The 27,372-nt window shown below is 40.5% G+C and overlaps 1 protein-coding gene across 4 annotated transcripts in view; it reads right to left on the bottom strand.

Annotated features, from left to right (window-relative positions):
* CCDC88C (coiled-coil domain containing 88C) overlaps positions 1–27,372 on the bottom strand; it is a 98,522-nt gene that overhangs the window by 27,225 nt on the left and 43,925 nt on the right. For all 4 annotated transcript variants that reach the window (XM_071557666.1, XM_071557669.1, XM_071557667.1 and 1 more), the window contains exons 5-14: positions 21,911–21,969; positions 20,211–20,294; positions 18,803–18,943; positions 17,922–18,106; positions 17,269–17,350; positions 16,654–16,812; positions 10,247–10,393; positions 7,801–7,945; positions 4,447–4,628; positions 1,215–1,352 (exon numbers count right to left, since the gene is read on the bottom strand). In XM_071557666.1, the coding sequence (XP_071413767.1) occupies positions 1,215–1,352; positions 4,447–4,628; positions 7,801–7,945; positions 10,247–10,393; positions 16,654–16,812; positions 17,269–17,350; positions 17,922–18,106; positions 18,803–18,943; positions 20,211–20,294; positions 21,911–21,969 (1,322 nt within the window). The remainder of the gene's footprint in view (positions 1–1,214; positions 1,353–4,446; positions 4,629–7,800; positions 7,946–10,246; positions 10,394–16,653; positions 16,813–17,268; positions 17,351–17,921; positions 18,107–18,802; positions 18,944–20,210; positions 20,295–21,910; positions 21,970–27,372) is intronic.

Below are 27,372 nucleotides of genomic sequence, written 5' to 3'. Positions count from 1 at the left end.
AAACTACTCAAAAAACCTCATTACCTCTGATAACCCAAGATTTTAATAAATTAAAAATAGTTCTATATTCCTGTTACCAGCTAAGAAGGCCGAGGCAGAAGGAGAAAGACAGAGGACCTACAAAGAACACCTTGAAGATGATGCTTTGTTACAAATCATTACTAAAGAGACTACCTTTCTGTCTAAGTTTACCTTTGTCTTTGAGATCTGAAGACTGAAATTACCTCTGATAAGGTGTCAGAAACCTCAGAATGCTTGAAAATGTAGAGCAGTTACAGATGTCATTAAGGACACACTTTGTGTAAGGACAGTGTACATACCCAATGAGCAACTTTCAGCTGATGCAGTTGTGATTTCGACTGCAATTTGCATTTATTCTTACACTAGACAACATTTACAGAAATCAAAAGGACTTACACCCAAAAAAATCTCAATCTGTCCCTTTTTGACAAGTGAGGATATTTCTGGTTTTACTTCCTGTAGTACCTTTGAAGTATGAATTAATTTCTGTATTTGTTCTAAATGAAACATAAGAGTTTGGTGGTAAAGTGCAGTTTCCCAGGGAGAAGTCTGGGTAAGAATCCTTTAAGATGAAAAGCACTATACAAATAAGACATTTTGTTATTTAATCCTCACCTCACAAAAACTCTGAGTAACTTTTAATACAGGTTGAGAATATTCAGACCAGTCTCTAATGATCTGTGTCTGTGTTTCTCTTGGTCAAATTAATACAGATGATACCTTGCACAAACCTGTAATAACAGTTTCCAGGCATTGCACATGAACTGCAGCACAGCAGTAGAAGTTGAAGGGCATTTACAATATCAATCCAGAAGACAAAAATGCTTTCTCAGCATCTTTTTTTAAACAGTGCAAAAGAGATTGGGTGGCTAAAAAACCTCAGCCACACTGATCAGGCCATACAGTTGGCAAAAGACCAATCTTCTGCAATAAAATGAGGACTTATTTGCACATCCTCAAACCAGCTGGAACTCCATTTAGTATGATCCCCTACGGTAACAAGAGCAGAAATTAGCAAAACATGCTGGGCTTTTACACTTGAAGACGACTTTAACTTTGATTTGAACAAGTTGAACCTGCACTTAATAGTTGTAAAATTGCCGTCTCCCTGAGAGAACCTCATGCTCTCAGTGGCATCACCAAATTACCACTACTGAACACATGTTGTTAAATTATATTTATGAAGTTTGCACCTGTCTGTCTTTGTCAGCTTTTAGAGTCTCCATGACAACTTGTAGCTGCTCTTTATCTTTTATCAGCTCCTCACTCAAGGTTTCCAAATCTTGATTACTCTGCTTCTCTTTTTCAATCTGATTTTGCAACTTCTCAATCTGTGTGGAGAGAACACAGCAAAACGTATCAGCCACAGCTTGACACAAAGACTGTTTGCACTTTGAAGCTATTATAAGACCAGAGAGAAATGAGATGGGGACTGACTGAAAGATTAAATTCTTCCCCTCTGCAGCTTGCTGGTTGCTGAGAGGGAAATGGACTCTTTTTTCTCACAGTGCCAAGAATCTCCTTTGTGCTTATTAAAATCAGGGCATAAAAGGTATAGCAGTAAAAAATGTCTGCCTGAATGCCCTGTTGTGCTCCTGTCAACAGTGATTAACTTTCTGGTGCTCACCTTTCTGAGGGTCTTGCCTCTTCCCAACCTCTCCATCACTGATGGTCTTACTCAACCAGTGAATGCAGAGAAAGTTACTAGGACACTTCAGTGAGCAACAGCATTAAAAAAAACCAAAACACCAACCTAAAGTAGGAACAAGAAAAGCACTAAAGCACTGGAGTTACCAAGTTTACCTTCCCTCTCCCTGTGCTCTGCTGGCCCTCTTTTCTCCAGTGAGTGACCATACTGGATTTGAAAGGTCTGTGAATAAAGCTCCAGCCCTACAACAAACAATGTTCTTACTCATTTTGAAAGCTGTCCTCATAATGCATGAAGAACTGAAAAGCAGTAGCTCTTTGGTATTTAGAACCCAGAGGTTCCCTAGGACTAGGCTGGGCTCCCTGAGTCAGGAAGTGTTCCTTTTTAGGCTTGTGAAGTACTGTGAGCACCTACAGCTCTGCACAAGTATCAGCTCATTTCTGTATTGGTATTATGGACTCTGCCAACAGTGAAAATGTCAATGAAAGGGGTATTAGACATAATTCTTACAAGTGGGAAATAGCTGGAGGCTGAGCTCTGCCTATGTCAACATGTGCCTCATTACAGGAAGTGTTTGAACAAGCAGGGGCTGCCCAGATTGGAGATAAGGAGGGTTTAACAGTTAGAAATGTAACTATGTTGAGCTTCATTGGCCTCAAAGGAGCTGTTCAGAGAAAGCTGGAACAAACTCAGTAGCTCAGCAATAGCTAATCTTCATTTACACTTCCCTGAAAACTAGAGGCAAGAAAGACATTACAGCTTCTTTCAGTAAGTCAGAAAGGCAGAGAAAAAAGACAGGTACTTGCACTGCTACTACTTGACTGTGCCCAAAAGGAGGGTTTTCTATTATTAGCTCCTCTGAAAACCTTGCAAGAAAGGAAAAAAATATGTACATGACTTTTCCTTCATAACATCTCCTGTTGCACTGCCTGAATAATCCTAGTTTGGCTACGTGATCCTTCCACTAGACCAGTATACAGAGAACCATACTCACGCACCAGCTCTTGAAAGCCTCCAATAGAGGGTGATATCTCACCCCAATTAAATGACTTTAGGGAGGCAAGATTTTACTATGGATATCTCAGGAAAACTGTAAAAAAAACCCAGAACAACCAAGGGCACACAACATTTGAGAAAAACACTTTATCTTTCACCCTCTGACTTACATGTGCTTGACTTTAACAGTCCTGAGGAACTGTTGCACTTTTCCCTGCCTACTGTAGTAACCATTTTGCAATGCACCACAGAGATTTTGCCTATTACTTCCCCTTGCACACCCTGCTGTGGACATGGATGCTCTCTCAGTAAGAGGACACATGTGTGAGAGAAGTACAAAACCATATTTGAGAAAGGCAACATTAAACCAAATTCAAACATTTCAAATCAAGATTGTTTTGCATATGATGTATCAGGTCTCTGTAAACTGACACTGACTTTGTCCTGCACAGACTGAATACTGTCTACCAATTTTTTTCCCCAAATTTTTCTGAGTGGGAGGTGAAGTCCTTCAACTTGACAGGCCTGTGGTGTTCAGTCAGCAGGTCCCACCATATTCTGTGTTTTTCAGGTGCAGACTTCAAGCATTTCACTTGCTCTTAACAGTAGTGATTTCACCTGCCATTTTTAATTTCATTGGTTTAATACATGTGGTGTCCTCTTTTCATCACAAAGGCATTCCCCACTACTGGTTTTTGTCTTAGAGAACTGCCAGACCTGTAGGTGACCCCACCATGTCACTGCATGCACCATCATCCAAAACATCAGACTAATTCTGGAATCACAACTGTTGACACCAATACAGTGCTATAATGGGAGATGCCCACAGGAATCCACCTGGGACAAAGCCGAAGGTTGCCCACAGTTGTTCAAGTGACTTAAATTGCTGTACACCACAGGTATCTGCTGACTGCTTTCTATGCCTCGATCTCAAATTCTAAGCACGTGAATTACACCAGGATTGAAATACTTATACCCAACAGGTCATAAATGGAAACGTGGAAGGAAGATTACAGTGAACTGAATCTTGGAACTTTTCCTGGTTCAAAAAGGAAAGACAGGAAGCAGAACTGGTCTCTGCTTAACAAATTAATCTCTCCAAAAACAGAATGATCAAGTGATGGATACCTGTTCTCCCTGGCAGAGAAATGGGCACTCTGCTTGCTACAATCTGGTACTCCATAACCAGCATTTCATACCTAGATTCTTTCTCCCCTTGTCCTTTTTTGCGGAAAAATCTTACATGAAAATGTTTCATACTTGGAGTAGCAAGCATCCCCTTTCCCCAGAAGCACTTGGCTCAATTAATCATAGTTGAGGACTCAAGTTACTGGTCAGACATAAATGAGGCTGGTAGCTGGAGGTGAACTGAGCAGTGTGTTTCACAAGGACAACCACTGAGCTGGAATTGGAGCTACAGGTAATCACTGTTAATAACAGAGTGCAACACACACACATATGTGTAAGTAAATTTACCAAGTGATGACCTGCATGTTCCAAAGATTAAAAGAAACAAGATTTTTGCAGAGAGAGAGACATATGAGAGAATTTCAAAATGATGGAAGTTAAGTAGGCAGTGAAGTAGAAGGTAATAGAATACAATTATTAAAATCTAATTGCATTAGAATGCAATTAAATAGTTGGGCCCAAAAACATGCTCAGTCTTACAGGGAACATGAGTGAATTCCCTGCAATCCCTCATCATTCAGGCATGCCATGCAGCCCTTTGTGCACTGTGTTTAAAAGATGAAGAGCTCTGTTTGTTCCTGTGAGCAAATCACCTTTTTGCTAAGCTGTTGGTTTTCCTTTTCCAGTTCCACAAACTTTAGGCTGCTCTCTCTGGAGGTCAAGGAGGCATCTCTCAGCTCTTGGATTGTGTTCTGCAAGCTCTGATTATCCTTCTCCAGCTTCAGTATGCGACTTGAAGCACATTCATTCAACTCAAACACAAAGGACTTTCTGGCTGTTGAAACATAAGAATCAGAAGGTGGCACTAATCAATTCACAAACATCTCCTTACTAGGTGTGCAAAATTCATTTGTAGGAAAATTACTGCAGGCAGATTCTTATAATTTCAGTTTGACTGCTAAGTAAACACTTTATTAAAAACAGAACTCATTTTCACAAATAATCAACAAGACCTTTAATAAACAAGGTAGCATCTGAACTGCCAGCCATCTGAACAGATAGCCATCTAAAAAGTTACTTACTTTCCTAATTCTTCTTATATTTGCTTTAGTCAAGTTAGCAGTGTGTCTAATGTTAGTAACAAAATATACTTTTGTATTATCTCATACTTTCACCAGAGGAAATAAACTGAGGCAAAAAGTAAACCACTGCAAAGTGTTTGTTAGAACAGAAAGATCGCAGAATCACAGAATATGCTGAGTTGGAAGAGACCCACAAGGATCATAGAGTCCAACTCTTAGCCCTGCACAGGACCATCCCCAAAAGTCACACCATGTGCCTGAAAGTATAATCCAAAGGCTTCTTGAACTCTGGCAGGCTTGGTGCTGTGACCACTTCCCTGGGGAGCCTGTTTCAGTGCCCAACCACCCTCGGGGTGAAGAACCTTTTTCTAATATCCAACCTAAACCTCCCCTGACACAACTTCAGGCCATTCCCTCAGGCCCTGTCACTGGTCACTACAGAGCAGAGACCAGTGTCTGTCCCTCCTCTTTCCCTCACAAGGAAGTTGCAACTGCAATGAGGTCTCCCCTCAGTTTCCTCTGCTCCAGGCTGCACAGACCAAGTGCTCTCAGCTGCTCCTCATACAGCTTCCCCTCAAGTCCCTTCACCATCTTCATCACCCTCCTTTGGACAAGAGTAGTGACAACTCAAGTATTTGATCATATTTTGCCATGGAAAAAGTTCTCGCAAAGGAGAATTCCAATGCTTATCTTTACAGCTCCTTCATCAAGAACATGCCGGATCAGGGAGGGTAATTTACTACCAGGTTCTCAGGCACAGGACATCCATCCCACTGCTGATCAGAGAAGTGTCTGAAGTTGAAATTCCAGAACTAACAAAATTCATTCAAGTTTTACAACAGAGGTGTTATTTTACTCTATATGTTTGTGAGTCAGATGTCTCAGTACCTCTCAGCCTTAAAATCTAACACTCAAGCCTCACTGTTAATTTCCCTGCTCAGCATTTGAATAATTACAAGAGCAACCTTCTGTTTCCCATGGAATAATTGTTACCCGTCACCTCAAAACCACATTTGATATGAAGCTGACTTTAACACTGTCTTTAAGTCTAAGAAAATTAATGACTCCTCCTAAATAATCACCACTATTAGATATAGCACTGAACAAATTAAACTGGCAAATTTCTGAGAATGGTAAAACCCTATTTGTCTCTTTTATGAAGCATCACCTAGAGAATTTTAGTCAAGTGAAGACTCAAAGAGTAAACAGTAACTAAATACTGTTTAGTAACTAAACAGTAACTAAATACCAGTTGAGTGCTGTTCTGAAGCAAAGCTCACCTGAATTTCTTTTTCCCATGCCTATTTTTCAAATTATTCTAAATAAAATATCACAAACTATCTGTTAAATATTCTGCTACCTGCCATCCTTGCAGACTCAACTTGAAATGCAAGAACAGGTGATTTTCCAAAAGAGCTCTGCACTCTGACTCTATTTTTAAAAACAAACTACATTCAAGAAGAGCAACACATATTGAAATGGAACTTCTTAAAGAGAATTATTGTAAAAGTAGGACAGCACTTTCATGAAATAATTTAAAAGTTTGAAGTTTAATGATTGTTTTTTTTCATTGGGCTTCCTTATCTATTTTTTTACTTACAAAAATTTACTTATGTTCTTAGTTCCTCTTTTTCTTTGGTTAATCAGAGAGTTTCTGGAGCTCCAGTGCTGCAATGCTAAGCATCAGGGCTATGAAGTAACCTCATCTTTTTCATGGTTTTTAAAACCACTTGAGCAAATTTTGAAAGTTATATTTGACAGAAATGAATAAATGAGAGGTAACAAAATAAAACTAGCATCCTTCCTTCTCGTACATCACTAGTGAAACCAAATCAGGAAGGGGGCAAAACCTGTTATTTTAAACAGGCCAGAAAATTATATATTTTTACATTTTTCTGAAATTATAAAATTGCAAGTTTGAGAGAACTGTGTTTTTTTCCCTGTGAATAATACAGCAGGCAATATCCTTGACTGCATATAAGGAACAATAGTGTGTCATTTGCTTCTCAGGCTAACATAACCTGATTTGCAAGATTATTATTGAGAAGTAACAATTAACTAGCCATTTATCTTAGTGAAGAGAATTCAGATCCTAGACAGCAAGATTTAAGAATTGTTGTCAGGCACACACTCAGTTGTTTCACAAAACAAAGCTATAATAGACAGTTTTACTGAAAACATCTCTTTACTCTGATTTATTCCTTCGTCTTCAGCTTACACTGTTTCTGGTACACAAAGCCAAACTTGCAAGTCTTAGCAGAAATAAGGTGAGTACTCAATAAAAGCTGCACATTGAATTTAGATCAAAGGCCTTGTATTTCCCCAGTTCCATTGAGCATTGTTAGTTAGGTTGGTATAATAGAAAAAATGTTAAACACAGACACCAATGTTAAAACCTGTCTAGTGAGGAAGAGTTATGTTTGTGATAATTACGGAAATCAAATCATCTACTGAAAGAAAGAAATCAGCCAGTTATTTTAACTGTACACATTTTTCAGTATCTAGTAAAAATAAATGACTTCAGCATACACTACTTCCTGGGACTTAAAGACCAGTTAATTGTCTGTACTAATTGTACTAACTAATACTAAAGATCACAGACTCCTCCCAACCATTCAGTTAGAAATATCCAATGTGACATTTCTGCTGTGTCATTTACAGAGCTTTTTTTTTAAAAAATTATCATTTTACTTAAAAGTCCCTCTCTCAGGGATGAACAAAACAAAAGGAAAATATTTTGATGCTTTCAAAAAAAGGTGAAGGAATCTAGAGGAACACATTTTAGAAGTACCAAAAAAACTGGTCAAAGTCAAGTGGCCAGATGAGGGAAGTTATCCAAGCTTGGACTCATCTTCCGTTCCCATCACAGTCAATCAATCTGTCTATTCTGAAACAGACACAACAGCTATCCCAGCTGGTACTCACTATCTGCAAGATCTGAGCTCTTAGACAGTTGTTCTAGTTCCCAGCCAAGGTGTGCAGACTCATTCATGCTCTGTTTCTGTGCAATCTCCAAGACCATGTTCTCCTCCAGCAGCTCCTCAATTCTCTTCTTGTCCGTGTCCCGGTCCTGCGCAAGACATACATGAAACAAAATGCACGTTCAGCTTATCCATAAGGTTCTAGGCTGAAGCAGCACAACACATGTTGGAGGTAGAAGAATCTCCTTAAACACTGTATTTTTATACTGAAATACATGCACAGCATTAAACGTTTGCTGTGGGCTACCATATATGCCACAGAATGCAGAGTAGACACGCAGATGGCCCTGTTTAGAGTTAGGGAGGGGAGGGTGATGAGAATGAGAACCTACCAGGCAATGACAGGTCCACTACAAGCCAGGACTAGTAAGACAGGCTGGATTCAAGCTGTCTCCAGAGCTAAGCTCTTAAAAAACATGTAGCATCATGCACTTGGAAACTGCAGATAGAACCTCAAATTCTGCTGAGTTTCTTCAACTCATCACATCAAATTTGGATGCAGTTTTATGGATTGGCAAGTAACATCTGGCTCATAACTGAATTTTAACTCCAGAAAACAAACCTGGAGACTCAATTTATTATTGCTTCCTGTGAATTATTTGGGCCATTTGCATTTGGGACAGATGAAGTGATGCCTTGGTGGTTTGCAAATTTTCAGACAGCATTACCCAAAAATTCATCTAGTCACACAAAAACACAAAAATCAAAACCTTCAGCTACTTTGAAAAAGTTGAGCATGACATGACCCTTATAATGCCCTGAATTGTAAAATCATGGAATGGTTTGGGGTTGGAAGGGACTTTAACGATCATCTCATTCAAACTCCCTACCATGGAAAGGGACAACTCCCACCAGAGCACATTGTTCAAAGCCCCATCCAACCTGGTCTCGAGCAATTTTAGAGACGGGGCACTCAAAACTTCTCTGGGCAACACATTCCAGTGCCTCATTAATCTCACAGTAAAGAATGTCTTCCTAATATCTAATCTTAACCTACTCTCTTTCAGTCTGCACCCAATCCCCCTTGCCCTGTCACTACATGCTCCTTTAAAAAATCCCTCTCTGTCTTTCCTGTAGGTTTCCTTCAGGTACTAGAAGGCCACAATTAAGTAACTCTGGAGCCTTTTCTTCTCCAGGCTCAATAAACCCAACTCTCTCAGCCTTTCCTCATAAGAAAGGTGCTCCACCCTCTATAATCACCTCGGTGTCCTTCCTCTGCACTCATTCCAACAGGTCCGTGTCCTTCCTGTGCTGGGAACCCCAGAGCTGGATGCAGCACTGCAGGTGGGGTCTCACCAGAGCAGAGCAGAGGGGCAAAGTCCCCTCCCTCACCCTGCTGGCCTCACTGCTTTTGATACAGCCCAGGATACAACTGACTTTTTCTCAGCAGGGCTGCTCTCGATCTGTTCATGCCCCAGCCTGGATTGATACTGGGGTTTGCCCTGACTCAGGGGCAGGACCTTGCACTTGTTCTTGTTAAGCCTCAGGAGAATCCCATGGGCCCACTTCTCAAGCTTGCCCAGGTCCTTCTGGAGGCCATTCTATCCTTCAGGAATGTCAGCTACACCACTCAGTTTGGTGTCATCTGCACACATGCTGAGAGTGCACTCAATCCCTTAGGCTCTGTCATTAAATGAGATATCAAATAACATTGGTCCCAGTATAGACCCCTGAGGGACACCATTTGTCACTGATGTCCATTGGGACTCTAAACCACTAAAACATTAACCCCACACAGCATCCTCCACATCTCTGTTTCCAACAGAATCTGTTGAAAACCCTATTTAGTTAAACCCACAAGAATTCAAAACAAAGAGGAGGACTGTTGAGTGAAATGCAAGAGATGAAGGAGTATTTGTCATTTCTAGTGGGATTATAAAATCCAATATTGCTTTTTGTTTGTAGACAATAATCTGCCACTTCTTACTTTCCCGTGTCTATGCAGCAATAAGTCATATCTCTGATTTACACAGAAGGGAACTTGGGAATTTTGTGTCTTTTACAGGGGTAATGGATTCTTAAAGACTCTGTAATGGCTGGGGATTTTGTTTCCAACAAGAAAGATCTTTTACTACAGTAGATTTCTACTTAATTAACAGACTTTAGTACCTCCATTCTCAATGCATATGAAAGCAATTTGTATTTTAAAATTTTGATGCACCTTCCTGAATAAACTTAAATTCAGTCTCACAAAAGGAGCACTGCCAATATTTACACTATTAACACTGTATATTTCAAGAACTCATGTACACAATGAAGTCCAATCTAAAAAACTCTTCAAAAGCACTGATTTATTTGCCTGTCTCCACCAGTTTCTGTGACTTGATTCTGTAACCTTGCTTAAACACAGAAGTTCAAAAAATTAGCATAATTAAAAAGAAAGTGCATACCAGCTCTACATCATGAAGTTTGGACTTCAACTGCAAATTTTCCTTCTCCAATTCATGCAATTTATCACCACGAGCTCTTGCCAATGTTAGCTGTTCTTCTAGCATGGCCTTGGTTTCAATTAATACAATGTTATCCTCTCTCAATTCCTAGGGGAAAAAAAAGTAACAATGTTAATTTCTTACTGTTTTTCATAGACTAAGTGATTTTCATAAAGTGACATTGCACAACACAAGGAAAAAAAATCAAATATATTTCTCTGTTTCACAATTTTTTTTCCTGGTATTTTAATGGGAGATGATACTACATTTCATTATTTGTGAGACACTAATGCAAGTAAACACAGTATTTCTTATTGTTTGTGGGTTTCCCCTGAATTTTAGAAGTTTAATGGAGTTCTTTTTGCTTTATGTGAGGCTAGATCAAAGGTGCACCAAAGAGATTCAAGATACAGAAGAGCAACTATTCAATTCCAATTCAAATCTGACTGTTATAGTACCAATTGCTTAGCCAACATATTGTACTTCTGTTTTCCCAGCTCTAAAACAGATTATTTACTTTTAAGGGATGCTACAGTGTATTCAAAATACATTGAGGAGCACTAACCATCAATACATATGATATCCACATTCCTGTTTCAGTACACTTAGATGCAAATGTCTAAGCTTCTCTCTCTCATGAACAGATTTTAATTCACTTCAAGAGAGGAAGTTGTTTTATACTGATCAGTTAATACCCCCTGCCACTACCCCACTACACACATGAGCATTAACTGCACAAGCCAAATTGCTTACTCATTACAGCTTCTGGATATGGTTTTACTGAGTAAAAGTTTAATTTATTACTTTGCTGTAGCTACAGCACTAGAAACAAGTTAATTACACAGCACTCCATATGCTCCTTGCAAACAGCAAAGGAAACTGCATTCAAGTATCTTATCTCTGGAAACATGAAATGTCCAAAGCGTAAGATCTGGTCATGTTTTAAAGACATGTATCAACTATGTCTTATTTCAAGCTGTAATACCTCACTGCAAGCTTCTGCTTTTGTTGATTCTCAGGTAAGTCTTGAGTCCAAGACAAATGTTCTATGTCAGGAACACACTGGCATTTAAAAGATTAAGTGGATACAGTAAGGATTTTTCTCCAAGAAGAGTTACAACCAGGCAGGAAGCAGATTATTTCATTCCCCAAAGAAACTTCCTTTTATCATTCTTTCCTCCCTCCTCTCCCCACCCCTTTTGCTACTCCAATGAAATATGCAAAATCAGAAAAAGTGCAAACAGACAGGACAATATGCTTGACAAGTTTATTCCTGGAAAACTATCTTCAGAATGTGATGTCTCTGCTGACACCAGTGTTCATGTCTGCTCTCTCAGACCACAAACACCCAAACCAAGTAGATTCCTGAAAGATTATCAGGCATGAGCAAATCACTTTCATTGCTTAGTCAGCAAGTACATTCTCATTTTGGGGGCTAGAATCAGCCTTAAGAAGCCTTATGTGTCTCAATTAAAAAACAAACAACAAAAAAGAAAAAGAAGATAGATGTAAAGAACTAGCTAATAGAGTCTGATGACAGCCACTCCCCTTGCTTTTTGATACCACAGGGGGCCATGATCTAAAAACCTTTCATAGATAGTAATGTTATTTTTTTGTTCCATCTTGACTGTCTATGGCAAGTCTACCTTATGCAGTACCACACTGCCCTTGATCTCTCAGTGGGTCAGCTACCAACTTGCAAATCAGTAGAGAACAAACTTCCCTGCTACAGTAACATTAAAAGGACACCTATGTTAGTGCTTGTGAAGAGGTTCTTCTTCCATTAAAATGTCTGAGCATGCAAGTAACAAAAATAACAATAATACTGAAACATTGATGTCACAGAACCTGCATTTTGGGCTAAGTCTGATCCAACAGGGTCACGTCAGGGAGGGGCAAACTTCAAAGGCTAACACTAAACAGATGAAAGACCAGACGAAGCACATGGCACAGAAACTGCTGGGTGTTATGTAAGCTGCCAGAATGCCTGTAATGAAACAGCAATGTGCCAAGAGTTTACTTTGCTAGATCATCACACTCAATCTGGACTACAGCCCTAAGAAGTAAAGTGGTGTCTGACCTCAAAAACATGACCTCAGAACTATCCCTAAAACTGCCTATCCAAGCGAGAACTGGTCATTTTATTGTCTCATCAAGAGTCAAGCTACGTGCCAAGTACATCCACATATCCAGGCTCTGGTACCAATGACACATCAGTGGGAGCTGCAGTACATGGAACACCAAAGCACTTTCCACTGAGCACCCAGGACATGGTCATGCCAGCTCAAAGCAGTTCTGATGAAATCCTGAATTAGTAACCCGGTGGAAAAGCCTGCTATGATGAGTTCAGCATTGCTCACTTACAGATCACCATGGTCTGAGGTTGTCTTAATACTGGAAAGTTCATATAATTTAAATAATTACTCCATGGGAGCTTCAAAGAGTTATGGCTCAAGGCCTGGAAAGTAAAGCTGTCCTAACTAAAATATGTCAGCACTAACAACTCCCAGAAGTTGCTGGGATAACACAGTTGACCTAAGAATGTATCTGGCTACAAATCACACTTGTGTGACTATCAGCAGGTGGTGGTCATAGGGTGGTGCTGCTTCCACTGGAATTAAGCTTTATTTTTAACTTAATTAACAAATTCACTAACAGTATTTTGTAACTATAAGTTTATTTTTAAATCAGCAACAAAAATAAGTCAGCTGTGGATTTTTTTTAATATACTGAATAAAATTCTGCTTTTGCAGTTTCTAAAATAAATTACATATTGTGGTTTGATGTCCTATCAAGTGTAACTTGAAATAGCTTTAAGAATGTGTATGGTGCATTCAGATGGTTACAATTAACTTCAGGGGTAAGTAGTTTCACAATCAGGGTGTGTTGCTACTGGAAAACATTTTCAGAAACTAAAGTGGCAATCAGATTGTTTAAATCTGAAAATAGAGAATTTACACAAGCATCCAGAGCACTTCAATTCCCTGCAGTTCAGGAGCTGTCCCTACTGAGCCATGACACAGTGACAATCAAACATTGCCTTGAACAGCCATAAGAAAACATACAAGAGATGCTTCTGCTTTTTTGTTTTTTGATTCACAGAGATTCCTCCCATCATCCTGCATAGAAATTTGATTACAGTGAGAAGGAGGAAGACTGGGCAAGGCAATTGGCCTTAGAAAATAATCCCATCTACTGAAGCACCACAAGGTTCAAGGGGTAGGAATGCTGGGAGGAAGCCCTGTGTGGAGGAAGCCCTGTGTGGAGGAAGCCCTGTGTGGAGGAAGCCCTGTGTGGAGGAAGCCCTGTGTGGAGGAAGCCCTGTGTGGAGGAAGCCCTGTGTGGAGGAAGCCTGCTCCTTCACATTCACAGCTGCGATCTTACTAAACCACTCCCACAAGAACGCTCCAGACTATGTTCATCTCCATGTTCCTTGAATGATGGTCCAACTAAAATGTCATTCCTGACCAATTTTTCAAGACATACAGAGAAGGAAAACAATACACAAGCCTACATGGGTTACACTGACAAAGACTTGAACTTTTTGCACTCCTGCAACAGCAGGAAGGAAAATATTTTAAGTGCTCATTTAATAGGTTTCTGCATTGATGCACAGCACTTTTTCTTCTCACTTACTGCTTATTAACAACCTTGTTGAGATCCTATGAGCCTGAAGGTATCACAACACTGTAGGAAAGTGGCTGATGCTGTACACTCCTACATTTTCACTGCTGTGCTCTGTATCATTCATGTCTTAAGAGTTAGAGGTTAGGAAGCCAGCAGCAACCGGTCAATGCCAACAAATCTAAGCAGACACTGTACTGCCCCAGCTATTAATCCTTCTTTTGGCGGGGCAGAGGACTTGAGACAGATTCAACCAAAAACTGAGGGCCCATGGAAAGTTGGACACTGACTGCTATGCACAACCTTCATGCTATTCCATGACCCTAAAAAACCAGAATAGTATCCTATGGAATCCTCTGAGTTCATCAGCCTGAGAGCAGAGGAGTTTGCCTGCTGCTGCCACTACTCAATGCTGGCAGTCCATGGCTGTATTAAAACTTGATCAGTGACAGAAGAGGGAGTGGTGAGAACATATGGTTATTCTAGACCACAGAGCACCCTGCAGACAGCTGTGCAATTGTGCTGCATGTTAGAAAAGCTCAGCCTCTACAACAGTGACAACTTTTGGAGCCACACTGTGGCCTCTAGCAAATTAGAAACGTGCCATTTTGATGGGAAATACTCTTAGTCCCACTACTGTATTTGTCCTGGCTTTGGCTGGGGTAGTGCTTATTTCCTTCACAGTGGCTGGTATGGAGCTGTGTTTTGGATTTGTGCTGAGCACAGGGTGGATAATACAGAGATGTTTTTGTTATTGCTGAGCAGGGCTTACATAGAGCCAAGGCCTTTTCTGCCACGCTGGCGAGGAGGCTGGGAGTGAATGGAAGGCTGGGAGGAGACACAGCTGGGACAGGTGACCCCAACTGACCAAAGGGATATTTCATACCATATGACATCAAGTTCAGTTTATAAAGTGGGGGGAAGAAGGAGGAAGGCAGGACATTTGGATTGATGGTGTTTGTCTTCCCAAGTCACCATTACATGTGATGGGGCTCTGCTCTCCTGGAGATGGCTGAACACCTGCCTGCCCACAGGAAACTGTGAATTAATTTCCTGTTTTGCTTTGCTTGTGTGTGTGGGTTTTGATTTCTCTGTTTAACTGCCTTTATCTCAACCCTTGAGTTTTCTGGCTTTTACCCTTCCAATTCTTTCTCCAGACTTACTGGCGGGTAGTGAGTGAGTGGCTTGGCTGCTGGCTGGGGTTAAACCACAACAGTGTTCCAGGTCAGCCATCACCTCTGATGTTCTACAGTTTCACCAAAAACTGACAAGGTGGAAGAGGGAGTGAAGGAAGTTAGAAGAAATTTGAGACTGAACAGAAGGTCTCCTTACTGAATGCTATGTAAGCAAGATTAGCATGCAGACAGCAGCGCAGGGAACTGCTGGCTCTGGGACAAGCAAGGAGGCTGAGAACTCAAGAGCACAAATAGCTACCCCCCAATACCAGATGAAGATGACATTAAAAATCTCTCTCCTAGCTCCAGCTAAATTATCTGAGCAGCAGTAGAAGCTAAGCATCTCCAGTGCAGTCAGAAGGAAAAAGCCAGGATGGCACACTGACAGCTTGTGTGCCAGGTTAGTGCATGAATTAATTGCCAGCTTGAGGGAGGAAAACAGAGAGAGATAGGGGTTGGTGCTTCCTAATGTAAACTGGGAATTACTGAGAGGCAAGACAGGCTTTTGTAGTCTATTACTACATTTAATAGCCATCCATTTTAGTAAACCTATTCATAAGAAGCAGCAGCCAGCTGGACCCTTAGGTTAGAGAGGGGAAAAAACAAAATCACCTACAAAGTAGAGTTTATAGAGCAGAAAAATAAGGTCTGTGTTCTCAGCCTGGCAACATCACTCTTCTCCCTCAGACCTAGGATTTTATCTAATTATAGTGAGGCTGTCAATTATTGAACCTTCATTTGTTCAGCCAGTCTGCATATTTGACTTTGGCTGAAGCATTACATGTGTGGATTATTGGGGGGCTTGGTGTGAACATCTCAAAAACTGAAAGAAGAGAAAGTATGAGCAGTCTGACCTAAATTTAAGGTTAGCAATGCTGTAAGCAATAACTTTGGCTAGATGATCTCCAAGGTCCTTTCCAACCTAATTGAGTCAATAATTCCAGGATGGGTATGGCTGCAGGGGACTAAGCTGAGAAACTGACATTACTACTGGAACAAAGCCATACATTCTCATTGACATACTCCACTCACAGCACTAAGGAATATCCAAATTTTCTGTCCTTTCTACCAAAATCAACAGTTGCAAAAAGGGGTGGTTAGCACTTGTCATCCAAGACTACCCTTAAAAACGCCATTTTAACAACAGTTGCATCTGCTACAAACCCATAAAGAAAAACACCCAGACATTCATTTAGCTGAATTATATGTGACATTTTAACATTGCTCTAAGAACAACTCTGCAACACAGAGACTTTACCTAAAGCTAAGTTAAGGTCTGGACTCCCTAGAAAAAGCATACAGAGAAGGTCTATCCTGTGTAGCCAAAATGCTGAACTAAGCAGTTCTTTAAAATTAAGGGATATTTATTTTGTGTGCACCAAGTCCTTCCTCTACTGAAAGATGTTATAATGTTGCTCAGTCAAGAGGTATGATGTATGATACAAAATTTCTACCTGCTCTCATGTTCTGCTATGGTCAGCTCCATAACAAATGACACATGAATTGGTAACACAACCAAAGCCAAACATTAACGATTACTCAGCAAATCTTTCTCCTATTTTCACTTGCCTCCATGCGAGCTTTATAAAAATCCACATCATGAAGTTTCTCTTTGCACCGAACCAGTTCCATCTCAAGTCTCTCCACACGGTTTGCCCTCTCCCTCAGAGAGTCAAGCTCATCTCTGTATGCTCGGGCAGAGCGAGCATCTGAGGCAAGGTGGACATTCTGTGAGAAGTGAGGAAGAAGCAGGGAGGAAAAACCTTAGTTAATATTTGTAAGCATCTACTTTCATCTCCAATTTTTTGCATATACCTACTTATTTTAAGCATAGACAAACAGTATTCTCCTTATTAAAGAGCAGGAGAATTCTCCTACTAGCCATTAAATTCTCTACAAGACAGAGGTTCTTCAGCCTATTGGACCTCTGACATTACTAATGTCTGATGCTGCACAAGCTTCAGGCATTACTAGGCTACTTGCAAGATGAACAGAGGAAACAGCTCTCAACAGTTAAGTGGAAAACATAGCACAGCTATGCCATAGCCATAATCATCAAACAGCTTGCTGGAGCAACTTGGTTTCTTCAATAAAAAATAGGCCTTAGTAGTATTTTTAGCCTCACACTGAAATAGGATTTTTTCAAACAGGGAAGATTGTCATAGTAAAACAAGTCCATCTTACCTCTTGTTTTATTTTTTGCAGCTCTAGAGTGAGCTGCTCAACTTCATGTTTAGAATCTGCAAGCTGTTCAGACTTCTCTTCCCTGAAAAGGATTAGAAAAATCTAAGTAATTGTTTTTCTTTCCTGAACAAATTTTGATTATATGGACACTGCTAGGAATCTGTAAAGGAAGATGAAAATCTTCCAGGATATTCTGAACACAGAGCTTCTTTGTCATGACAGCTTTATCATTTTTTATGATACCATACACATATCATGGATCTGAGTTTGCAACTCTAATTTTATACTAAGTTCCTCTGTTTAAATCTCAGTGGTGCTACTGCTGTCACAGCATTTCACTGGCCTCTGGAGATTGAACCAGAACTCAGAAAGCAGACTTAGCACTTGGCATTTTGAAGAGGGGAAGAGAGAGATCAGACACAAAAAGAAGAATGGAAGTAACCATCACTCTGTGTTTAAAGGCCGGTTAGGAAAGAAGAAAAGATGAAACACACATACGAGATTTCTGCTTCTATGAATACAGGATTTGAAAGATGTGGTTCTGAGAGCTCCTATGGAGGCCAGCGTATTGAAGCCAACAGGCACCTGCATTTTCAGGACACACAAGATTTAATATACAAGTCTCCTAGAAGCACAAACCACTGGTGACTCACAGCTCCTGCCGGATCCTTCGCAGTTTAGCCTTTGTGTCTGCCAGTTCAACTGTGAGGTGCTGCTTGTCTTCGTTAGACAGAGGGTTGGCTGGGTTTGGGGAAGAATCTGGAACTGGGGCTTTCAGAGGGCTTGGTGGTTGCTGAGACTGCAGATAATCTCTCTCTTGAGTGAGATCTACAATGACCTGGAAATATAGAAGACTATGTAATATAAGAGATAAAAAGTGTATTTAGACATTTTAAAAATATCTGAAAATAATTTATAAATTTAGAGAATTACTAGTCTGGCATTACACAGAATTCAAATGATAGCCAGAAGTGAAGGCTACACAGAAGAGGAAAGAAAGGTGCATTATGCTCGGACCACAAAAACATTCCCCTTCCAATGCTCAAAATAAGTCTGCTTTTCTTGAAGAATTCATAAAAACCTGTAAGAACTAACAGTTTTAACTAACACAATCACAGGCAAAAGCATGACAGAAAATTAAAAGGCTAAAGAAGGGAAGAAGGCTCCTCCAGAAACCTGAAGGGAAAGGAATGGACCAATCAAAGAAGCTGGAGTAGACAGTGGAGCCCATTAGGGCAGATACCAGTGGAGAGACCAGCAAGCAGAAAGAGAAGAGAAACAACTAAACAGACACATGGAGACATTTGGTCTGTCCACTTCATGGAGAGACTGTCCCACTCCTCTTCACCAAGCATTTCACCACATCTTAGTGTTTACACAAGAATTAATGAAAAAGTCAAAGTATTTCTACATATTTTCAGGAGGTGCAATAGAAAGGTGCAGAAGAAATAGAAACCTGCACAAACAAGACACAAAAGGAGGAATGGTGAGCTGCTTCTCATGACTTCTGTATGGGAGATATAAGCCAACATACTTCTGTGCATTCATCCCTCTCATCAATGAGCCTCTTGAGGTGGAAAACCATGTTCCTGGAGAGAGACTCTAGTTCTTCTGGGGCCATATCTGGGAGCTCCAGCCACTGCAAGTCAAAGACGTTCTCCTGGTTGTGAGTCACCTAGGAGCAGGAACAAAAAAAAAGCCTGTCTTTTCACTGGTTGGTTTTTAAATTTGTTTACTGTATATGCTGCATCCAACAGGCTCCTCTACTGATCAGTTAAAATTTATATCACATTTCACCAAACCCAGGCTGCAGATAACATACACAGCTACCTTAACTATAACACTACCTAGTAATTTTTGGTATTTAGATATTTTTGTAATTATTGTCTGATTTTTAGAAGTGAACAGACAGGTACTATGAACAATAGCACATGTGAATGCACGTTAGAAGTATGCAACTGTCTTACTGACCCTGACATGGTCACAACAGGGAAAGGACTGATCCCACACTGAACAGTTAGGCTGATGTCTCACTGAGAAGAATCCCTGCTTTCAATGAATTTGCAGCTTGCAGCTGATACAGCTGGGAGGAGCTGCCTTTAGCAGAAATGTCTCTGGTTACTGCTAGCTGTGTACCTTTCAACTGCTGCTTTTCCCAAACTGATTTCCTCCGACTCACTTACCAGAAACATCAGGCAAGTCCCTCAAGCTCGGTTAAAAACTCTTCCTGCTTTTACCATAACCATGTGTGTAGCACATCATGATTTTTATTTTTCAATGAACTATTTTTTAAGTGCTACAAAAAAAGTTCCTGCATGCACTGATGCGTATGTCCAATTTCAGCTGCAAAGTACACTTTTCAAGACTGTCTGAGCTCAGAGGTCACTGTCTGAAGCAAGTCACCTACCACAGGGCTTGGGGACTAAGTGTTTACACCATTGCTGTGAGCAGCACTGCATGGTTTTTGTAAATATTACACATATATCCTTACAACAATTCCTTCCACACAGCCTGCAAGTGGCAAGCGAGGCATTTCATTTACCACTGCATCTCTTTGAAAGACCACTGAACCAAGTAATGTTCCCAGCACCTATCATCTTCATCTTATTATCTGAGTGCAGTAACATAATCAGGCATTGGAATGGACTGCCCAGAGAGGTGGTGGATTCACCATCCCTGAAAATTTTTAAACGCAGATTGGACGTGGCACTGAGTGCCATGATCTGGTAAAGTGACTGGAGTTGGACCAAGGGTTGGACTCGATGATCTCAGAGGTCTTTTCCAACCGAATCGATTCTATGATTCTATTCTATGATTCTTTCTGGGGGAGGTTCATGAATCCATTATGGAAATCCAAGCATTAATATTTCACAGCAAAAAATCCTGTTAAGTCAAGGAAGGGAAAGATTCAACACCAAAACAGACAGTACAAAGAGTCCCACCTCTTGAATGTGTGACACAATGGCAGCTTGGGTTTCAATATCCAGTTGTTTTATTCTTTCAATAAACTCTTCTTTTCTTTCACACTGTTAAAAGAAAGCACATCATCAAATAGGACTACATACCCTAAAACTTACTGCACCATTTTCAATTAAATTAAAAGAAAACAAACCCAAACTCAAACAAAGTCAAACCTCAAACAACCCATACTGCTGACAACAGACTGCTGAAGATCTACACTTTGTCACACTAGACGGTACAACACTTCATTGCTTCATATGGGACTTTAATCAAATTATGCATTACATTTAAACATTTTCTAGGCAGTACAATTAAGGCTAAGCTAAATGCCTGGCTTTGCTCTTTAAAAGCAAGTTCAACATGCAATGAGATCAAGAGGTGGAGCAGCAGCCAGAGGAAATCATCACAGCTTCATTAATGGAGTTGCACAAAGGTAAACCTACATTTACATTGCATCATTTAACCTGTCTGCCTTGCTGTTTGTATTTTGCCAGTTTGGGCAACAAAAAGAGATGCATCACTTTAGATACCATTCACATCAACAAACAATGTTGCTTGTTGGACTAAATCAACATATGCTTTAGACAAAAAATGGGAAACGTGGATAAAAATGAGTGACATTTCAGACAAACAGATTTTAGTAAAGCTTTTACTCAAGGCTTTAGAACAGGCAGACATCTGCTATCAGTATATCTGTGATCGTGCACTAACAGTGCTATTGCCTTCTTCTAACAACACTGTATAATGGATAAGCATTATTTAAAGGCTTTTTTAAAACTCATTTACAGTGTCCTTTTTGGAGCCTGGTTCCAAGTCTCAACCATTTCTTTCACTGGGAAGAACATCAGAGCAGTAAATGGGACTGAGGATGCACAGCAGCTTCCCAAAACAATTCTTTTTGCTCCAACACAATTCTAACGTAGTTCAGAGCAGCCATACATAGACAGCTTTAGCCTGACATAATTGAGCTGACATAGCTGAGCAGGGTAAGTATACTAAGGCATGACAAAACACTAGACAGACCTACAAACAAGGTCAATTACCAGTAAAGGCCTGCCTGGACCGTGGCCATTGTTTACAGCCTCAGAGGTTTGGTGGGCAGAACACTGATTTCTTTATCTGGTAACTGCTGTGCACTTCTGCAGTTTCCCATATACACTGCCTCTTATTTTAACAAATGTCACATAAAGATCCCCACATTAATACACGAAGTATTATTATTTTGTATTTTCTACAAAGAATACTAAATCAAAACATTATGCAAACAAAATCAGGATTCATTAAACAAATCTTTAGACTTGTTAGAGTACCTCTTCATTTGGCATCAACATGTACTGTTCCACTTTGTATTTTAACACAGTAAAAATAAACTAACAATAATCTTGATACCGAGAACACTGTTCAAAGCTTATCTCCTCCCATGGTGTTACTGAAGTGCACTGCTTGGTTAGAGAAGGACACATCCTGTGGCTGATTAAGCTCTGGCAACAAACTGAGGCTACTGCTATCACTGTGTGCTTCCTCTCCCCTGCATTTCTTTCCTTCACCTATTGTTTCTCACAATTTAGTTCACAGGCAGTCTTGAACTTGAAATTTGCTCATACAGCACTGATCTTTGTGTAGATTTTCTGAGTCCAGAAAAAAAGAGATTCAAAAAAGCTTATTTTTCATAAATATTCACCTGCACAGCACAGCCCAGAACCAACAACAGCAACTTCTTAATTTCATCCATACTTTTACCTAAAGAGGAAAAAAGGTAATCAGTACATATGTATGACAGGTAAAGTACTTGCATGTGATTCTCTCCAAAGTATGTGCCTGAAAAGAGAAACAAGACCTTTGAACAAATGCCTGAACAATATATACACACCAATTATTGAGTTACCATACTTCTCATGTACTAATACAGCTCTTACGGATTAGTTTAAAATTTCAAATCCAGCAAGACTTCTTTCCTTTATGTGCTATCCTCACCTATTATTTTCTAAGGCTTTTCTGATCAATACGACACAAAAAAAAATTCTTTAAAATAGTTCAGTGCATATGACCAATGCTTATCTCTTCTATTGTGATTAACAGGGGTGCAAAGACCCCACCAAACCACCAACACCTCTTCCCTTCCTCCATAAAACCCCAGCAAAATAGATAAAAACACCCTGGGCAGAAGCAAAGGAGAGTTACTCTCACAGAAAGAATTGACCCTAAATTCTCTTTCTGTAAACAGTTGTCACTCAGACTCCCCAAAGTTGAATACCATTCTGTGCACATAAATTCTCTTCTGAGAGATGTTTCAGCATATAAATTCTGCCTGTGTTCTGCATCAAAGTCTGCTCACACTTTGAAACCTAAACCGGTGTGCTAAGAGGGATAGAGAATGAGCGATGCAGGAGGGATGCTACGGAGCTGGGAGCCCCAGGGGGAGACACATCCCGCTTCCCACTGCAGGGAATCCTGCTGCGACCAAGCAGCCCTGCCCGCGATTCCTAAGGTAAAGAAAGAGGCTCACAAGGAGAACTGGTGCAGCTTTGCGCCAACTCCAGAGCTTGTTTCAACACAATGGACATGGATTGTGTGGTGGTAAAGTTACACAAATCAAAGTCAAACAAACGGAGATGGGAGGCAAGGAGCATCAATGAGGAAATAAAGTACCACTATGGAGTTAGGCTCAGGAAAAGCCTGTCCTCATCCACATTGGGGAAAGATGAGGAAAGACAAAATGGACCATATATAGTTTTCTCTTGTCCCTATACATCTGCATACTTCCTGACACAGAGTGGAACTGTGGCATTGGCACTGTCATTTTATATTGCCTGCTTTACTTGGGTGTTCAGTTGCTCCTATCGCTAAATAGACACTAATTTCAGAGTGAAACTGTCCTCCTCCACCAACCATGCCCTTGTAAGGCTGCACTGGCAGGAACTCAGAGACATGGGCAGGACCCAAGGCCAGGGAATGGAGTTAATCTGACTCCTCAGTTAAGCTGCTGCAGCCCCAGGGCTGCACAAAGACACACTGACCTACATTACCACGGGGTTCCTGCCATTGCCAGAGCCCTGCAGCCAGCAAGGCCACGTGCAGGCAGCTAAGGGAGCAACTTCTTTTCTCATTTTCTGATTTCAGAGCACACAAATGCCCTGAATCAGTCTTTAAACACACCTGGCTTAATTTTTCAACAACTTTTAGGAATGTTCATTTTCAAAATGTTTCAAGAACACCCTACAAAAATTATCAGTAGACTGAACACTAAAATTCTCAATATCCAAGTCCCACATTAGTAACCACTAAGATTTTGCAAGCAGGAATTCTTCTCTTCAGCAGAAACAGTCATATTTAAAACATTCTAGTTCAGACTTCACCCTGTAAACACAACATAGCTTATTTCCCTGCAGAATATTTAAAAACTGGTTTTGAAAGATGCACAATCATTCTTCCTTTTCTCCCCGTATCTAGCAGATACAAGCCTTGCTCTTTCCTGAAGAGTTACAATTTAACATACAAATTACATTTCAGTCTTTGAAAGTCTGATTGTTCTTTATGAGTCTCAGTAACCCAATCTGAAGCACAGATAGCAACACAAAGCCCCTTCAGCAACAGCAAAACAAAAAAATCTGTTACTTTATGAACAGTTCCTTTGAGGGCACTACTAGGAGACAATTAGTTTGGTCAGAAGATATTTTTTCAAGAAACTGAGTTCTCATTAGAGTTCCAGCATTAGGTTTCATTCTGCTTCAGCTTCAAAGCAGATCCAGACCAGGTATTACAAGCAGAGCATGCCTGGGGGACACAAGAGCAAGTTATTAAGTTATGGAGAACTAGTGACTACAGTATGTCTCCCAAATTTACTCAGGGCAGAACGACTTCATGAGAGACCTAAGTAGCAGTCACCAGGCTGCTGCTCTGGATCATGAGACAAGTAATCCAACCCTTGTGTGCTCTGGCCACCTTCATCTGCTGACTATAAATTCCCCTTCATGCACCATGGCATCTCAACCCTCAGAGTGAGCACAGTGGCTTGAAATCACCATTTTAGAAAACATCAAGGTTACTTCCCAACAGTGACAGTATCTATACTGTCCCAAAGGCATGTGAGCTACTTAAGCCACTCAAACCACTCTACTTCCCTGTACCAAAAGCTTTGCTATTCTCTCCCTGAGATAACAGATGGGCATCGGTGATGCTGCACGACGCTGTGAGGTCACACACCTTCAGCTATTACTGCAAAGTAACTTACCAAGGTCAACCCTGGTCTCCCAACAGGGACTGACCTTGCCTGGAAATAGCACTTTGAGACCTTACCCCCGCTCCAACCCTCCCATGAGGAAGAGAAGCTGAGGCAGATATGGCAAGCCATGGCAGGGAAAGACAAGCTAGACTTTATAGAAAGGAGTCAGAAATCAAGACTCAAGGTAATCATGAGATTATTAGTTTATTACTGTTTTAAATGTAACATTTGGCACTCTGCTCTCACCACTGGCAGCTTGCACTGAAAATTCAGCTGTCAGTATTTTTCCAGTATTTTTTAATAAATTATTTTATGCCTGCAGACATGCTGCATCATGTATTGAAAAAAAGATTGTACTACCCATTAGAAACACTTCTAAGGTTGAGAGGTCCACTTAGCAGATCTAGCAGCCACACAAGTGTTTCAGAAGCTCATTATGACTTTCTAAAGACTTCAGTTCCTTAGGCTTTCATTCAGAAGTTGCTTCCCATGGAGAGGAGACCATTTGTTGACATTAAGGCACTTCCAGATCACTCATACTCAAACTATGTATGAGGAACATTTTAAAGCCTTGTAGAATAACACTATTTACAGGGGATTTTTAGAAGAAATAGGGTATGAGTATGAAAAAACCCTCTCTACCAATCTAAAGTGCTTTAGAGAGAGCTTTCAATTAAACCTCAGAACAAGCCAGGAAGGGATTAATTACCCCTCTTCCCTTTTATCTCACCACAGGAGAGCTGAGATACCACACACTTAAGTGGAGTGCCCAAGGTGACTAAGTGAATCAAAAGCACTTCTAGGATTATTACACTGTGCAGCAGCTAAATTCTACACTCAGGACAGTGCATCTATCCTGCAAGCCTCCCAAACAGTGAATATTCTGTCCTGTTTTTTCAAAAAGCTTGACTTGTGCTAATATTAAGATGGTAAAGTTTCTTGTGCAACTGCATAATCAGGAACATGCCTGCTCCTCTGTGCAGGCTCATCAGGATGTCCCAAGTCCTTCCCAGACAGCTGGGAAGAAAGTCTGCTGGGTCCACTCAGGCTTATAAACTGACCTTACCAAGACAGCATCCTCCTACGACCTTGGATACAAACATTTAGATCTGGGGTGGTTCCTGGCAGAGGTACCTCCAAGTGGAATAAAGAGGGTTCAAACTACCACTTAAACAAAAAGGTATGATTTAAAAAACAAGGTGGGGGTTTTTTTGGGTTTTTTTGGGTTTTTTTTTTTTAAATTCCAGGGCAGTTGCTCTCAGGCCTTGTGTTTGTGCCTGCAATGGAGCCGGCCACCTTGGGGGATTTGCAGAAAGCCCATCTGCTCCCAGTCGTGAGAGAGGGCCAGCAGGTTTTCTGGAAAATAAAGCCAGGGAAAGCCTGGGCACCACCTGTGCATCTGGGGAGACTCCCTGTGCCAGAGCCAGGAGACCCCTCCACTCTCACGGGGGGGTGGAGGGTGGGAAACAGATGGCAGGACTCAGGGACAAGGCGGGCAGACGGATTAGGAGACACAACAACAAAAAAAAGGAAGATCAAGGTACAGAGACAACACAGACAATGAAAAAAAATGAGAGGGGGATGGAAAGACATCAGAGGAAATGGGAACAAGAGGGTCCAAGCATGTGCAATCTTGAGCTTCTGCTGCCTCTTCTCCACATTTCAACTCTGATGTTACTCTGGCACAGGAGAGGGAGCACCAGCATGTGTAGTGCTACCCACAGCAACTGGGGGGTGGGTGTGCAGAGAAGGTGGGAAGGGATGAAACAACAGGTGCCAGTTTTCCCAACTGTAGCAACACCCTGAGTGAGAAAACCTTGAATGCTCAATTTACACTATTGAGGCAGCGTTTTGTTATTAACTTTTTATTTTATGAACCTTTCTGTCTCTAGAGGACTGTGAAACAAAATGAGGAAGGAAACGCGACATGAAAATATCTCACTGAGAGTAGGCATCTTTTACACTTTTAATAAAACCCAGTTTCTATAGACACTGGCTGGCAGGAAATTTGGGCTCTTTCATTCTCAAAGTTAATATGTAATTTGAAAAGCATATCTAACTAGCAAAGTTTTTTTGAAGAGAAAGAAATGAGCCTACTTCAGGCAAGTAAAATCATTTCTGTTCTTCATCTAAAAAAAAACAAAACAAAAAAGCCCCACCACAAACAAAAAACCCAAATCCTCCCCCATTAATTATGACAGTTTGAAAAGACTAATTGCCAACAGTTTCCAGAGAAACTCACTAGCAGCATTAAACTCAGAATGTCTAGAAACTAAGAAATTAAATAATGCACCTAAATAGAGCTTCATGACCAGTGCTATATACTGATATTCCCTGTGTGGCAGGGGTGGCTATTTATAAGTCATGCTAAAACCAGAGGTAATATGAAAAGGTGATTACAGCAATGTCACAGATAATAAATAGGCTGATGATTCCCTTATTGAGCACAGGGGAATTTGTGGTGCAATAAAGAACTGAAATAGCTGTTCAACCAAAAAAGGAAAAACAAAGAGGAAATTTAACAGTAGTAGCTGTCTGCCCTACATTGCAGCAAATAAAATGAATCCTATAACATCAGCTGTGTTGTTCTGCAAGTCAGGTTCCTGGGAAAATTTTCTAAATCCTTTAATTAAATGTTCAAATCTATTTTCAGCTCCCTATATTCTAGAAAACAGTCAAACCTTCATTTTCTTACAACTGCTTTTGCTATTTCTATGCTCATGGCAAAATGAACTGAAGTAGGCAAAATAGTCATAGTCTAAAACAAAACTATTTGGAGTTCACAAAATCAAGTAAAGCTTCTAAACACAGCAGATGTGCCTTTTCCTATGCAAAAGCCCAACTGCTATTGCTTTTTCAGAGGTGGCAGCTCTGTTTTTCCAATAATCTCATGTTCAAAGCAGAGGTGCAGAAGCCCTCAA

This window comes from Pithys albifrons, chromosome 6 (genome assembly GCF_047495875.1).
Source record: "Pithys albifrons albifrons isolate INPA30051 chromosome 6, PitAlb_v1, whole genome shotgun sequence".
NCBI classification, from domain to species: domain Eukaryota; kingdom Metazoa; phylum Chordata; class Aves; order Passeriformes; family Thamnophilidae; genus Pithys; species Pithys albifrons.
The sequence above is the reverse complement of the archived record's forward strand: the minus strand, read 5'-3'. Positions and strand labels throughout refer to the sequence as shown.